This window comes from Lotus japonicus, chromosome 3 (genome assembly GCF_012489685.1).
Source record: "Lotus japonicus ecotype B-129 chromosome 3, LjGifu_v1.2".
NCBI classification, from domain to species: domain Eukaryota; kingdom Viridiplantae; phylum Streptophyta; class Magnoliopsida; order Fabales; family Fabaceae; genus Lotus; species Lotus japonicus.
The window spans coordinates 75,557,680-75,573,575 of record NC_080043.1 but is presented as its reverse complement, the minus strand read 5'-3'; the positions used below and the strand labels follow the sequence as shown (position 1 = coordinate 75,573,575).

Here is a 15,896-nt window from a genome sequence, read left to right as displayed (position 1 = left end):
AAACATTAATTATTTTAAAAATACTCCCTCCGTTCATGATCTTTTGTTGTTTAAGGTTATGCACATTGTTTAAGAGTGCAATCATTGATATATTTGTTGACATAAGCACCCCTATTTAATGTTCTCTTATAGTGAAGAGAGAGAATTATAGTTATTGGTTAAGAAATTTGTTATGATTTTGATTGGTGAAAATAAGAGGTGGTAGGTGAGAGGTATAGTATTAAATGAGGGTATATATGGAATAAATTGAGAAAAAATGCATTGGATTTGTAAAACAACAAAAGTTTTGGAATTTAGGCCAAAAGTTAAAACAACGAAAGATTAGGAACGGAGGGAGTATGAAATTATTCAATATTTAAATTACTAAAAAGTCAGAAAATATAAATATGACATCATCTACCTACTAATTATAGTATGAGAGAGAAAACTTATGAATAAAGAGATAGAATGAGGAGTGACACTTGTCGGAGTTACCACTTTTGGTTTTTGGAAATAATATATAGTATGTGGACGGGTACGGGTAATTTTTTATAACGCGGATATGGGGATGAGTACTATAGTACCCTACCCAGACCCTACCCATTGTCATGCCTAGTCTACTGTGAGAAAAAATTTGGTGAAGTATTATTAATGTTTTACTTTTTCCATATGAAAATGTCCATATAAGAATATTAAATGAGGAGAGATAAAAATATATTTCAAAGGGTAAAATAAGGAAATTAATAATTTATTTAAAAAATTAAGAATATTAGTTGCATTTCTTAATATGTGTGTTAATTTAAAATAGGAAAATAAATAATTTATTTTAAAAATTAAGAATGTTAATTTCTCTTCCTGGATAATTATTTTGAAACGGAGTATGCAATATAGTTGGATTATTATCCTTTTAAAAGAGAATCACCAGATTTTACTTTGCCTCATTCTAACATGTGTAGGGAACTGCTTCAGTAACCCATTTCTATTGTAATCTTCTAAGTTTAAGAAGAGTGCACACATGCCAAATGGAAAATTTGAAATGAAGAAGCAAGAGGAGCATCAATTTGAATTGCCTTTTTTTTTGGACAAATTTGAATTGTCTAAAGAGATTATGAATATTAATTTTTCTAAGGCAAAGAGATTATTTAAAATTAGTAGAAAGTAAAAAAGAGAAAGTAGAAAAGAAAAGCAAAAAATTCATAGCAGTAAACTAAAGACAATGAAAGTGTGATTTAATTAACTTTACAGATTACAGAACTTGCAAGTCACTTCCCCTATTTTAAATTTTTTTAATTTAATTTATTATTAAATGTGTGTATCTATGTGCATGCAAAAAGATGCTCCAATGTGTAATAAACTACAATAGTGCCATTGCTTTACTCCTCAAAACCCCACCTTCACTCCCATCTCTCTCAGACCAAACTCTCACACTCGCTTTCAAAACGCTGCGTTCCATTCTCTCCAAACAATAACACCACCACCCACTCCCTGTCCTCTCTGTACGTAAATGGAGGCGCCGGAATACTTCGTCGGTGGCTATTACGGCGCCGGAGGACAGGACCAATTCTCGCCGGCGGAGAAACGCCACACCGACCAGAAACCCGGCGAGCCTTTTGCCATCGACGACCTCTTCGATTTCTCCAATGCCGATGCTATTATGTCCGATGGTTTCTTCGACAATGTCGCCGGAAACTCCACCGACTCCTCCACCGTCACCGCCGTTGACAGCTGCAACTCCTCAATTTCCGGCGGAGACAACAACCGCTTCGCCGCCGCCATTGTCCCCCGTGGCTTCGCCAGTGATCTCCACCTCTCCGGCGAGCTCTGTGTTCCGGTAATAATTCACAACATTTCACAGAATTTGAATTTAAATTGAAATTCAAACAAAACCCCCCAAATTGAAATTAAATTAACTTGAAATTTTGAACAATTCAATTTGAATTTTGAATTAATTTGAAAATTGAAAACTGAATTTTCTGGGTTGTGTGATTCTGTTAGCAGTATGATGAAATGGCTGAACTGGAATGGCTCTCGAATTTCGTGGAAGACTCGTTCTCCGCGGAGGAGGAGCTGAGAACGCTGAAGCTTCTCTCTGGCGCCGCCGCTACCACCACCGTAGGCACCAAGCCGCAGACTCCGGAATCCTCCTCCTCCACCGACACTCTCCCGCCGTTCGCCGCGGATGACAGCACCCGCAACGCGCCGTTCCTCATCTCGGAAACCCCGCTCCCGGGGAAGGCGCGGAGCAAGCGGTCGCGACCGGCGCCGGGGGACTGGTCCACGCGCCTCCTCCATTTGGTCTCTCCCTCCGACGCGCCTTCGCAGCAACAGAAGGTTGCGCCGGTGAAGAAGCGGGAGGGGCTGAACACGGAGTGCACCGGGAGGAAATGCCTCCACTGCGGCGCGGAGAAGACGCCGCAGTGGCGGACGGGGCCGATGGGGCCGAAGACCCTCTGCAATGCGTGTGGTGTGAGGTTCAAGTCCGGGAGGTTGGTGGCGGAGTATCGTCCGGCGGCGAGCCCGACGTTTGTGTCGGCGCGGCACTCGAATTCTCACCGGAAGGTTTTGGAGCTGAGGAGGCAGAAGGACATGCAGCGGCAGCAGCAGCAGCAACTGATGAGTCAGAGTTCGATTTTCGGCGGATCCAACGGTGGAGATGAGTTCATGATCCGTCATCATCATCAGCATCATCACCATCAGCAGCAGCAGCAGCAGCAGCAGCAGCAGCATTGTGGGCCAGAGTTTAGGCATGTTATCTAGTGAGTGCTAGCCTAGTTTAATTTAGGGTGGAGGTTTAAGTTTTAATTAACTATCTTCAGCTTTGGCACTCTTTTGTTTTTATCTGAAAATTTTGTCTTATAAATTTGAATTTTGTAGCTTTTCTAATTTTACTCTTTTTCCTTCGTGGCAAAAAGTCAGAAAAGTGAAAAGTAAAAAAGAAAAAGAACTGTTGAATTATGGGGAGGGGTAAACTAGGGAAGAACAACTGCATTTGGTTGTAGAATGAGAATCTACTCTTGATTGCCTCCTTGCCCAATTTGGCAAATTTGGAATCAAAATCTTGTTTTATTGGAAATAAGCATGAATAAAAACTCAAGAAGAAAATACTCCTATGAGTAATACTAGTATTTAATTGACCTTGTCTGTTCTGTAAACTGAAAATTTACACTATAATATCCTCTACAATATTTGACAATAGTACTTTTGGTGCGGTGTGTTTGATTTGTGATACTGATATGATGATTGTGTTGATTAATGATCTACAATAAGTTGTTTATAATCTCAGAAGCAATGCAATGCCCTGACTCGTGTTGATGATTGGAGTATAACTCATCCAAATTTTTAAAAAGACTAGATTAGTATGGACCGTGGAAAAGTGTATATGGAGCCCAATTGGTGGTATACCTGGGAATTTGCATGAGTACTATTCACAAATAATAAATGAGCAGCAAAAGATGGTTGGTTGGCAATTTGGTCAATTGGTAATGATGAAGCAATGTGTTGATCTTTTGCCTTATCAAAAAAGGTGGGTCATTATAATTTCCATGAACTCTTGGATTGATGTGAGTCTTGCATTTTTGCTTTTTGTTCAAAAAGGAATTCAAACAACTTTATGTATGTGAGTAACTTGTTTTTTCAATTTCATCTCGATATTGTTAGTTTGAAGTTTGAACACTGGTTTAACAGACAAATGTGGAGTTCACCCACACAGAGTAACGAATTTGAAGGGCGAATTGAATTGAATCCTTCGTCTGTGTGTGTGCATGTGTGTGTCTGTGGTGTGTCTTGATTGTTGAGTACCGAGGAAGACGCGCAAATTGTGTTGGGATTAGGGAAGGGTTCTGAAATAGGTGTGGATTGCGTGCGTGGATTTCAGTGATTTCATTGTTATTAGTCGTCGCTGGCCAGTTACAACTTACACATCGTCCTCTGTACGGTGCCATTTGCAACATGGAAGTGCGTTAAAGTAAAGTGATAGAATGGAATTATGATAACCAACGTGGTCGGGTCTGAAAAATTATTAATAAAGAGAAATTAAATTCAAAATGAAGAATAATTAACTTGGTGCCTGCTTCGCTTGCAAAATGGAGAAAGAAGCAAGATCATGTGAGTTGAGTTGTGATGAGTGAGTGAGTGTTAAGTGTTAAATTGAATAAACAAAGAAAATTAGGTGCACATCGAGGGCTGGTGATATAACTGTCCACCCGATCCTAGACATTTCCTCTTCCATGGGCTCCACGCTATATACACAGTAACTAACACTATTCATGGGTCAATTTAACGTGTGAGTTCTTCTTCTTCTTCTTCCTAGTTTAATTGCCACTAACCACGGTGATAATCAAAGTCAAGTTTTAGCTATTTCAAGTTTCATCATGATGTACTAGTACACTTAAATAGGCATGGGCTCACTCTGTGCACTGTGTTGTAATTGTTTTCTTGGCTTCTATAGAAACAAAAGTGGAAATTGGAAACATATATATAGGATAAAGTAATTACAATGATGAACAAATAATGAATTCCTTTATAGTAGTAGAAAACTAGAAATAAAAACAAAAGAGATCATGAGATATATGGAGGCCAAGAAAATGTTACTCAGAACATTTCTAATCATATATAGCTGCGAAAATAAAATGCCCAACAAGGCAACAAACGGAATCACGTTGATTATTAATAAATTAAATCACTCAAACTTACTTTGAATAAGATGATTATAGGTTAGGAGACCCAATAACATTTTGACATGAGTTTTAGAAAATTCTAGCTCATAATAAAGGAACCTCAACTATAAGCTATCAATAGAAACAACCAAATTGCATGGAGATTCTTGAACCACAGAGGAAGTCAAAACCATGGAGGAACCCAAAACCAAAACTGCCTTTGTGACCGCCATGACGAGATCCCCTCCACCATGACGAGATCCCGTCCACTGTGATGAGATTGCTTTTCCGCCGTGATGAGACCTCCTCTTCTTCCGAAGGAGATATGAAGCTTCTACACTTAGATCAGGTACAATGAGAGAGAAAAGGCGAGGACAACGTCGATGGTGGACGTCGTTGATGATAAAGAAAATGAAGACAACGAAACATAAGGGAATCAATAGAAGAAAACTAAGGTACATAGCAGAAAGAAGAGGAAACATAGCAGAAAGTAGAGGAAACAAATCTATGGATAATATCCTCTATCCAACATGAAAATTAACAGCAATAATCTTAATCTACTTAAGAAAATTTTAATTTTAAAACTTACTTTTACTTGTTAACTTTTAAACACAAGTTAATTTAAAAAAAACTTTAAACACAAGTTTATTTTGACAAATTTAACTCTGTCAAACTTATGTATAACACATTTAGTTTTATCAAACTTTAAAACATATGCATTTCAAAAAAAAAAAAACTTTAAAACATATGGACCACGTGATTCTGACTATCAACTTTCAAACCTCAAAAAAAAAAAGCACAAATGTGATTGGATATCTAATTTTTTGTTAGTAAAAAAGAGAAATACACACTACAAGAACTATATCTTTTGGTGACAATCTTTTAGTGTCAATTATTGATTTTGTCACTAAATATCAATTATTTGTGACCATTTGGTATTTCGTACTAATAGTACTCATAATAGCGACCGAATTAAAAATCATCACAAATACCATTCATAACAGTGACCAAATTAAAAATCATCACAAATACTATTCGTAGTAATGACTAAATTATAAATCGTCAATGATACTGCGTAGTGTTTCAGTTGACTAAAAGTTACTAAAATTTAACAAAATACATTCTCTCCACCACTACACTACTGCTTAGTGTTCCAGTGGACTAAGGTTACTAAATCTAATACTGTTTGAGTTGGCTCAAATGATCCACAGTTAAATAAATAAACTCTATACTAGTCAGCCGAGATGACTAAATTAAAGTGAGTTCAACTTGATTGCAACAAGCATTCGAATAGCTGGAATATTAATTAATAAGACAATCACAAAATTATCGAGCTAGCATCTATTATATTGGAAGCCATATATGCTTAATTAAGACTTAGTGTTTTAAGTACATATGATGACTCTCACCATGGCCATATAAATGTATGTTAGGAACATAAGTATTACTCATTTTAATATTTCATGTTTCTTCTATCATTTTTAGTTTATCACTCAATGTTCTCATACCGACTTGAGTGCTTTTCTAAGTACTTCTCCCACCGTGTCAATATCTCATATTTGTGGCGAAAGATCCATTATAACCGTGCACTATTGGAGAAGATGAAAAGCATCCATGAGGTCATATCACACTGTATATTTTACTTTTCAAAACAAAAGTAAAATAGAGAAGGAAAAACGTTTTATATATGATGTTTTTTCATGCAATGTATATTGCTTGGCTAGGATATTCCGCCTAAGCCTAACATACTTTCAGCTTCCAACCTTTCACAAAGCGACGATGTGTTCAAGGAAATGGTACATACAAAGTACACTGTATGTACACATTGGTCCATGGCCAATGTCGGCATTACCCAATTGCATTTATTGATTATATTTATTTATTTATATTATATATAAGATGGTGGTGCGTATCAACATCGATGAACTTAGTGGTTCAACACTTTATAAATTGTTCACTATTTGTCGTAAATTTTTTATGATTCGTCTACCAACTCTTATGTATATATATATAACAAAATCTTTGATCCTACTTAGTGTGCTAATGATGAGATGAGATATTAGTTTCACATCTACTAGTGGTGCTATCTAAGTTATGATAGATGAAGAAGCAACGCAACAACATATGGTAGTGAGTGAGAGTGATTATGCATGTGGGTGATGAAACCGAGCACATGCGCGCGGTACGTGACGTGCATGACTGTTACCTTGTGCCTGCAGCACTCTCTGTTGCTGTTTGTTTGCTGAATGATAATATATATCCAAAATTTTCCAAGATATGGCTTTGCTGCTGCTGCATGGCCCATTGTCAAGGGATCTTTTCATGTTATGTGTGTAAAAACTATGGGTTCTTGTCCCCTCCCTCCACCCACCCCACTCCCTCCATGTATTTGCCTTTACTCACTGCATCACCCTTCTTTTATTTTGAGCCCTTTTTAATAATTGCTGCTTCTTACTTAATTGAATGTTTTGGCAAAAAACACACAACACACCGGGGTATACTTGTAATTGACCATTGCAAGATATCATGGGAGTTATTTAATTTAGTTCATGCAAATTAAAATTATAAAAAGAGTTGATGATGAAATATGAATAATATAAATCGGTGGTGACTAAGTGATTCCTAGAAATAATTATGAAGCTCGTTTGATTGATAAAATACATATTTAAGAATTGGTTTGATGGACAAAAATATTATTCAAGCATATTTTATTATATATGTAGTTTTGGATTACTATGAAACTTTGTACTCAATGATTAATTTGACTACTTACTTCTTTTTATCACTTGTCATGTTTTTCTTTTCTTTTTGTTCAAAGAAGATTAAGGGCCTAACACTTGAGTAATCCCTTGAAAATGTTCACATGTGGGGATGAGTGAGGGGCAAGGAACAAAAAACTTCATTGCTAGATATTCCATTCTCCATATTATCCCCTCATCCTCAATTTGTATCCTTGTTATGATGTATTTTTCTTTCAATTCTATTATTTAATTTGTTTTATTTCTTAGATGAATTGATGATATAGTTAGCGATGATAATTTCCACATGAAGATGAGGATCACTATGACAATCGCTCTATTTGGGACCCTGTTCTCTCGTCACCACATTAGTGCCGCCGTACACCTTGACAAGTTGGCTGGAGCCACCACTCTAATGAGGACCAGTAATTTTCCAAATATTAGGAACTAAATTGAAACTTTACTTTAATGAAGGACCATTTTATTTTCAAACTTCGCCTATAAAGGTACCAAAACCTTAGTTAACCCATAAAAATATTACCTACTGGCTACTACTCACCACTTGATGCAATTTTTTATTTTATAATTAAATTAGCGGCAATAACGTTATTGTCGCAAAAAAAGTCGCAAAAAATGAACTTCCTTGTAGTGAGAGAACGTTCTTATTGTGCTTCAATTAATCAGAATTATTATGATTTAGTTTCTTCATTTATATGGTTGATTTGGTTTTCGTTCATAAAACTGAAAATTCTTTTGACAGAATATTGTTTGGCTTTCTTTGGGTGCTTTAGTTTGGATTGAGGAATTCTCTGAACGACTTATTTCTTTGATCCAAATTGATGTACCTGCATCTTGAGCCTTAATTTTGCTTCTACTTGAATTAGACCAGTTAATTAAAAAAACCATTGTATAAGTGTGGCCGCCAGTGCCCAGTTGCATTAGAACAGAAATGGCTAAGGCCTAAGGTCAAATTGAGAGAGGGAACGAGGAAGAGACTTGAAGAAGGAACATGCTGTCATTTTGAATCTTGGCTTCACGTGCTAAGGAAAGAGTAATGTTACTTACACACCTCTCTTTTGAGGTGGAAGAGGTGAAATGATGAGAGAGATAGGAAGAAAAGAAAGAGTAAGAGAGAGAAAATATGTGATATGATAGATGATAACAGAATATAGATAGAAACAAAAAGATGTGGAAATGAAGTGTTTTAAAAATGAGGTGTGTATATATCATTACTGTTTGATTAATTATAATGTATGTCATTGACATAAATTAAGGAGGAAAACCAAGGCATATGCATACGAAAAATAACAGCTACTAGGTTTAAATTAAAATTGAGACAGAGATATAGAGACTAGAGAGCTAAGTAGGTTCATATAGACCTAGATTTTCAACTACAGCTATCACCTACTATATTATTCTTACCTATCGATTTCCACATGAAATAAAAATTATATATATATGTATATGACCCGGTTAGTTAAGTCAATGAATAGGTGTTAGAATATAAGCACTTGCTTGGCTATATCTCTAACCAATGTAAGACTCTAACACACTCTCTCACGCCCAGTGTTAAACATCTGAAGCGTGGAATGAAACGGGTGACCCAAATATGGGGAGTCTACAAATGGATCTAGGATAGGGGCTCAGGCCCATGATCAAACAACCATTGGTTCTAATACCATGTCAAACAACCACTTATCCCAAAAGCTTAAGCTGTTGAATAAGTATCACATCAATGGTTTGATTATATATCATCACTCTATAAAATAATTAAGGTTGCTTGCTACAAATTAAAATGCAAAAGGCCATATTCTATGTATGGCAGGTTTGGCTACAACTCTATACACAGTTTGGTTTGACTATGTATGGCAGGATTGAATTTAAATTTTCATATATCTCATTTCCACGCTTTCTCATTTTTTTTTGAAGAAACTGTGCTTCATCTCTTTAGAGAATTAGAACACGAGCACATCTAACGTCTTTTACCGATGAATAAAAATTTCGATAAATTCAGCTCTGGTCAGCACCACGAGTCAGGACATGTGTTTAGAATCATCGGTTGCTTTAGAGGTGTGATCACATCTTTTTTTTGGTCAATTAGCACATCGTTATTATTCTTTTTTCAGACAAAACAAAGTTCCATAATTAGACCCATTTAAAAAATAAGGTTCGAGATATGCATAGCCCGATTGTGAGTCATAATCAAGCCCAAAAATTATTGATTCGTACAAAATTATCAAAACCGTACGTGCACCTCTTTGGGCCTAACTTTTTGTCAATAATGTATTAAGCCAATATATTTTTGACTGTTGACCCAAAAAAAAATTATATTTTTGACCAAAACAATATCCACAGTCTGTATTAAATCAGATATATTAATGCTGAATAAAACCCAAAAAATTTTAAAAAAATTGTCATATTTACTTTCATTGTTTGTTCTGTTATCCACTTATCCTGTATTATGATTATAAATATAGGAGATATAAATTTACAGCTAAATTTTCAATGTGTAAGATTGATTCCATTGCCGGAGTCTGTATTAAATTAAAGCTCATGACATTTGTCTGTGTTATTCTGAATGTGATTACAATTTTGTTTCTTCAGTTGCCAAAGATATTTAATTTTTTAGTGTATGTTTGAAAATTCTTCTACAATATGTCAGAATTAATTTCGAGAAGAAGTTTTTATTTACCGCTTCTAGGTTTCAGAATTGATTCTAAAAACAGAGATGAGTGAAGACCTGATGACTGATGTGCATGTGTGCACCGTTTTCCCTTTGTCTAATGTTACAATCAAACCAATGGTAGACTTTGAGATGTTAAATGGCATTTAAGAGCATTTGATTGTTGGGGTTGATTGTCAAGTCTCATATTGCAAAGTTTTTAAAATAAAGAAGGAGGTTAAAAATTAGCTATTGGAGAAGTCTCACATGGCTTAGTGTGGTGAAGTAAGGGGGAGACCAAGGCTATATATTGGACCTATGTTCGTTGTTTTTAGATGCCTCCGTCGGTAACACTTTAAGCTTATATTTGACTTAGTTTAAATATTTGCTTTGTGAGAGTGTGGTTGTACTGGTTGCCGATTTAGGCAACGGTCGTGGTTTTTTCTCCAATTTTAGAGTTTCCACGTAATTTTATTGTGTTGTGATTGTATTTTATTTTTTCTTCGGCTTTCCCAACAGTGATATCACAATCGAGGTTGAAACTTTGTCCTTAACCGTGCCATGCACGGGATGTGAAAGGGTCCATCTAAGTTTACTTTGGTTATGGCCACAAACTTTTTTCCCCAAACCAAAAGACCCCGTGAATGTATTGAAAACACCATACTTCTCATTGGTTATAAATATATTGGCTAATCTGGAAACAGCCTAAGTGAAGAGACATAGCTTTTTGGTAATGGGCTAGCTGCAATTGCTTATCGAATTTTTTACTCTGGAATCTTGTGATTTGATCTTTGTTTCTTTGTTACCTATGGCAAATGCCTCTTGCATCATTGAACTGGAGCCTAAGACTCTAAGTCAAGTGCAGCTCACCCAAGCAAGGGTATGTAATTTCTCCCTTCACTATTCATCACTGATCAATAACAGAAGTGAATTAACATATGAGCTAATTATAGGTAGACATTCAGATTTTGCATACATACATCAAACATATGCATTAGCGCACCGCCGCTAATTCTTATGTCTGTTGTATATATGAGCATGTTCAGCAATCATTTTCGTTAACATGTACATAAAAAAGACATCGATCAAGTTTTATGTTGATAATTTCTCTTGCTTAAAACAGGAAGTAGCTGCAGAGGTAGTTCAGAAGTTGGAACCAAGTGAAGCTTCAGCTGTATTTGTTGAGGTATATTTTCCCAAGCTAGGAGGACGTATAGTACATGCTTAATTAGGAGAATTTTTTAAATGTCACTTATGATTTTTACACATTTATACAATGCAGACCCCATACCATCACATCAATTATTTCTCTTCATTTCTCACTATGTGTGTCTATGACATGTTAAGTGTTTACCCAACATTTTCCTCTTATTGACGACTTTTGTTATGAATGGAATAACACTTGTTAATGAAGGGGCTTGTACATCCAATAATGGAGGTGACGTCGCATATGGATGAAAATGGAGGCCCTGTTGAGAAGCTAATAGATTGCACAGAGAAGTCTGAGGCTGTGGCTGATGAGAAAGTCTGCCATTGCCAATGCTCGTGCTCTGTTGAAAACCATTTTCATGTTAGCCTAAAAGAGCCCCTTTCTGCACCATTTTGATTTTGCGTTATATCCTTGTAAATTTGTCCCTCTTTTTCAAAGACTTAAGTGATGTTGTAATACCAATGTTGCTAATAATGTAACTGCAAATTAATTACTGATCGAATGCACATTGGTGACATTGCAATAAATTTTTACCTTTTCTTTATTTTTTATAAGGGTAGGAGTTTAATTTGGGGGTGAAGGATTGGGTGGGATTTAAGGGATGTGGGGGAACACTAGTCATTTGGTCAGAAGTGATTTCCATTCAAGTCTCATATGTTAACCACATGCATAATGCTTTTCATTTTTTGTGAAAGGCATGACTCTGTGTCTGCACAACTTCATGACTCAATGGATAATGGGATTGCCTTGGTGTTAGCATGTACAACTAGTAGGCCAATCTTCCTATGATATCTGCACATATAAAAACTAAAAAACATCAACATAAAGGGAAAAAAAGAAGAAGCTTAAGAACTCCTCTTCCTCCTTGTAGGGGTTGAAGGATTAATGACAATCTACAACAAGAATAAGTTCTATTAGCCTCAGTTTGGCTAAAAGCCAATGCTAAGGAGCTAAAAGCGGACACTAAACCAATTTAGTGTCAACATCATGTCCCACATTAAATGACTCGAAGCTAGTATCTTAGTGTTGGTCATGTAGGTCAGACACTACGATATTCACATTGTTCGAACAACCGACGCTAATATTTCAAGTTTCGAATTATGACAATGCTAATTTTGGCTATGAGTTAGAGTTCTTTGCTTGTTCCTTGAGGGTCTGACTTGGTGACTATCTTTGTGGCTATCGTGTAGGCTTGGTAGTACATCCCATATATTGTGCATTTTGGAATGGATAAGGACTGCTAGGAGTGTCTTTGATCCATCCCAAAATGCATAGCAACACGATGTCAAAGGTATTGTCAAGCCAGTATGATACTCAACAACTCAAGTCAAGAGTCTCAAGAAACCAACAAAGGATCTAACTCATCACCTAAATTAGCATTTCCAAATTACAATTCATAACTAACTTCATCACCGGAGATAATACCACATATATATGATCACATGTAAAACCAACAATGATTTCTATAATCTTCATTAGTTGCGACCCAATACATACACCAGAGCAAGTCACAGCACAAACACCAGTAAGCAACACTAAATCACAAGATAACTGATGAAATCATTCAATAATGATAATTGACTTTCAAGCAGAATATTCAAGGCAACAGCTACTGTATTGAAACAGTGTTAACTTAAATAACACTTCAAGACCTCCTAGGTAAATATATAAAGTCAGGGTCATTTCTTCCAAAGTGACCTTAAGTAGCAGTTTTCAAGTACCTTCCATTTCTACCCCTCAAACAGATACTAAATTTCTTGACTTAAAGACCACAATCAACAAAAATAAAAGCAAAGATTTCCCTAGTAAGTAGTATCCATAAGACCATAACAGTCCATAATAGTCCATAACAGTCCATAATAGTCCATAATCAGAATTCAGATATACTACCAAACTACAATCAGTCAAGGGGCATAGAATTTTTACTAGGCAAGTGTGCTTCCATGATGGATGAATGTCAAAACTCAAAAGAGTACACTATCCCAGCAGTCAGTTTTTTTTTTTGTTCCTTGCAATTGTTGGTGGAAATATATAATTTTGTCGAGAAAAGGAAATGTTGATGGATAATCGGCAAAAGGTGAAAACTAGCAAATGAAGGCCACATGATCAACCAGACCAAGAGCTAATCAGAATGCAAAAAGTTGAAAACAGCCAATTTCGGCTGTATGAAAGAAACCAATGGAGTTGATTCGGAGCGCTAAGAGATCAAAACTAACATTCATTGCTCAATTGCTAACATAAGTTGCAGTGCTAATCCCACATGCTTCCTCTCCCCTGTTGTTTCATTCATTGCTCAATTGAGTTTTCATTTTGGTGTGCTGTTAGGTGGAAAACATGTTCATTAAGGAATCAAGTGACGAAGAAAGAGAGCATGGACAAAAACTTATGAAATATAAGGTTAATGTTGAAATTATTTTTTGTCCTCGCTGCTCTAGCTAGTATCAAATGTCCAGTTCCTTGTATATCTTCAAAGGATAGAATACTCAATTTTACTAGTTAAGAAGTCACATTTAATCTTTGTATGGAGAGAGAAGTCATGGTTCCATTTTCTTTTAGTTTTCTTGCTCAATATTTTCAGTAAAAATAATCAAAAGAAGATGCTTTGTGTTAATTAGTTCTTAGAAATGGACATTGCAAATGCTATTGAGTGTGGTGTTATGTTTTTTAGCTGATAAGACAACAATTCATCACGATATTTTTGCCAAAGATAACATTTATGGTGGTCTTGTAAGCAACATACATATCCTGCAGAGGATCCCAAACATAACAAACAGAGGAATTAGAATATTGATTTGAATAGTCAATCATAATGAAAAAATACTGAGATGTTACAATGAGTTCCCTATTTATAGAGTCCTCACACTAGTATTCTAATAGGTCTCTGACCCCAAGTCTCAAAATAACCTTTATCATTATGGCGGTTTAAACTGCCATTTTTTGCAAATACATTTTATACAATGTGAGTTAGAGCATCTCCAATGCATAGTTGCTAGTTGGGTTGCTTAAAAACTATTTCGGTGGGTCCAGACTGACACATAGGATTTAAGCAACCCAAGCAGAATTCGCTTCAACCACGGTTGCTTAGTTTACTTTTAGTTGGGTCCCATTATACCTCTTATATTTATATTATTTCAAGGTAATGACACTATACAAGTACATGAATGAAAGAGAAAATATGATTTTTTAATCAAAAAGTAAGGAGTGAGAAAATAAGCAACCGTTGCTTAAATTTAAGCAACCCAACTACCACGTCATGTTGCTCCAGTGGTGCTCCAAAATAAGCAACGTTGCTTAAGTTGCCAACTGGATTTAAGCAACCCCCGTTGGAGATGCTCTTACTACAGTATAACTATCATTTTATATAAATAGTACATATTAGGTAAAATCCCTAAAAATCACAGCTCTCATTTCTATTTCCATCTCTATTTAAAAGGGGAGATGAATGAATGTGTATACATTTTTCTTTCTTTCATAATTCTTAGAATTATTTAAAAATTTCTACTAAAACTTCATGTCCTATCCCACATTTTCAAATCATCTAATAAAAATACTCTTTGTTACGAGACAAAAGTTGTGGATCATTGATTACCTTTACAAAATTTTAAAGTCCTATTCTTGTGTTTCTTGCACTTTTGTCTGTTTTATACAAGTAGTAAATTACGACAGGTGTAACAACACTTAACTGAAAACCGCTAATTGTAATGGCGGACGCAATTACGCTAACGCTTGATACTAAAACTGCAACAAAACACCACGATTTTCAATTTTTTTAGTTACCCACTTACCCTTATTGCTTTGGACATATGAAGCACAGACACCTATCACATATGTCGTGTCCCGGTGTCGGACATTGACACTCATACGACATCTACACGACACGTGTCAGACACTTCCTTGCAGTGTCTGATTAAAAAAATATTTTTTTTCGGCTCAGACACTTGAGCTGACACCTCTTCTTAGTTAGACACCTCTAGAATACTTTTATTTTTTAAAAAATATTCCAGAGTATATAATTTTTAAGAGTGAAGCATGAAATAAATTGTTAATTTATTACTTGAAGAACCAGATTCAAAGACATTTTCAATGATGATGATCAATAAAGGAGTGAAAACCAGTTGATAGATTAGCTCCTATTGTAGATAATTAGCATTTTTACAAAGAAAACATCAAAGCAATTTTCTAAGCTTTATGACAAGAGCTTCATAAAAAAATACCAAGGAATTTATATATATATATATATATATATATATATATATACTCGTGTCTTGTTTTTTGGATTTTAATTGTGCCGCGGTGCCATTGTCGTGTCGTGTACGGTGTCTGTGCTTCATAGCTTTGGACAATTGGCATGAAAGGATTTCATCACCATATGCTACTTGCTATGCACATGAGTTTGAGTTTTAGGAGTTCAAAGTTACACTAGTAAAAACTTGGTACATATTAAATCTTTAAAGATTACATCTCTCATTTCTATTACCATATCTACTTAAAAAGGGAGATGAATGAATATATATATATATATATATTTTCATAATTCTTAGAATTATTTAAAGATTTCAACCAAAACTTCATGCCGTATCCCACCTTTCAAATCATCTCATAAAAATTCTCTTTGTTACGAGACAAAAGTTGTGAATCATTGATTCCTTTAC

At 35.5% G+C, this 15,896-nt stretch overlaps 2 protein-coding genes across 3 annotated transcripts; both read left to right on the top strand.

The window, feature by feature from the left end:
• Positions 1–1,381: 1,381 nt before the first annotated feature.
• On the top strand, positions 1,382–3,096 carry LOC130745939 (GATA transcription factor 9-like). 2 transcript variants are annotated; one of them, XM_057598391.1, is made up of 2 exons: positions 1,382–1,810; positions 1,978–3,096. In XM_057598391.1, exons 1-2 carry the CDS (start codon positions 1,484–1,486, stop codon positions 2,734–2,736), a joined length of 1,086 nt encoding a protein of 361 aa, XP_057454374.1. In that variant the 5' UTR covers positions 1,382–1,483; the 3' UTR covers positions 2,737–3,096. The 2 variants fall into 2 exon arrangements, with proteins under 2 accessions (XP_057454374.1, XP_057454373.1); XM_057598390.1 differs by having other exon boundaries at positions 1,975–3,096.
• Positions 3,097–10,677: 7,581 nt separating this feature from the next.
• On the top strand, positions 10,678–11,788 carry LOC130742641 (uncharacterized). The gene is made up of 3 exons (XM_057594746.1): positions 10,678–10,914; positions 11,158–11,220; positions 11,449–11,788. The coding sequence occupies exons 1-3, from the start codon at positions 10,843–10,845 to the stop codon at positions 11,638–11,640; spliced, it is 327 nt and encodes a 108-aa protein (XP_057450729.1). The 5' UTR covers positions 10,678–10,842; the 3' UTR covers positions 11,641–11,788.
• Positions 11,789–15,896: the final 4,108 nt, after the last annotated feature.

Bases quoted from the DNA above. Each gene is read 5' to 3' on its own strand.
- LOC130745939 (XM_057598390.1), top strand. From the start codon at position 1,484: ATGGAGGCGCCGGAATACTTCGTCGGTGGCTATTACGGCGCCGGAGGA. The intron at 1,811-1,974 runs GTAATAATTCAC...TGATTCTGTTAG, and splicing joins CCGGCGAGCTCTGTGTTCCG to CAGTATGATGAAATGGCTGA.
- LOC130742641 (XM_057594746.1), top strand. From the start codon at position 10,843: ATGGCAAATGCCTCTTGCATCATTGAACTGGAGCCTAAGACTCTAAGT. The intron at 10,915-11,157 runs GTATGTAATTTC...TGCTTAAAACAG, and splicing joins TGCAGCTCACCCAAGCAAGG to GAAGTAGCTGCAGAGGTAGT. The intron at 11,221-11,448 runs GTATATTTTCCC...TTGTTAATGAAG, and splicing joins CTTCAGCTGTATTTGTTGAG to GGGCTTGTACATCCAATAAT.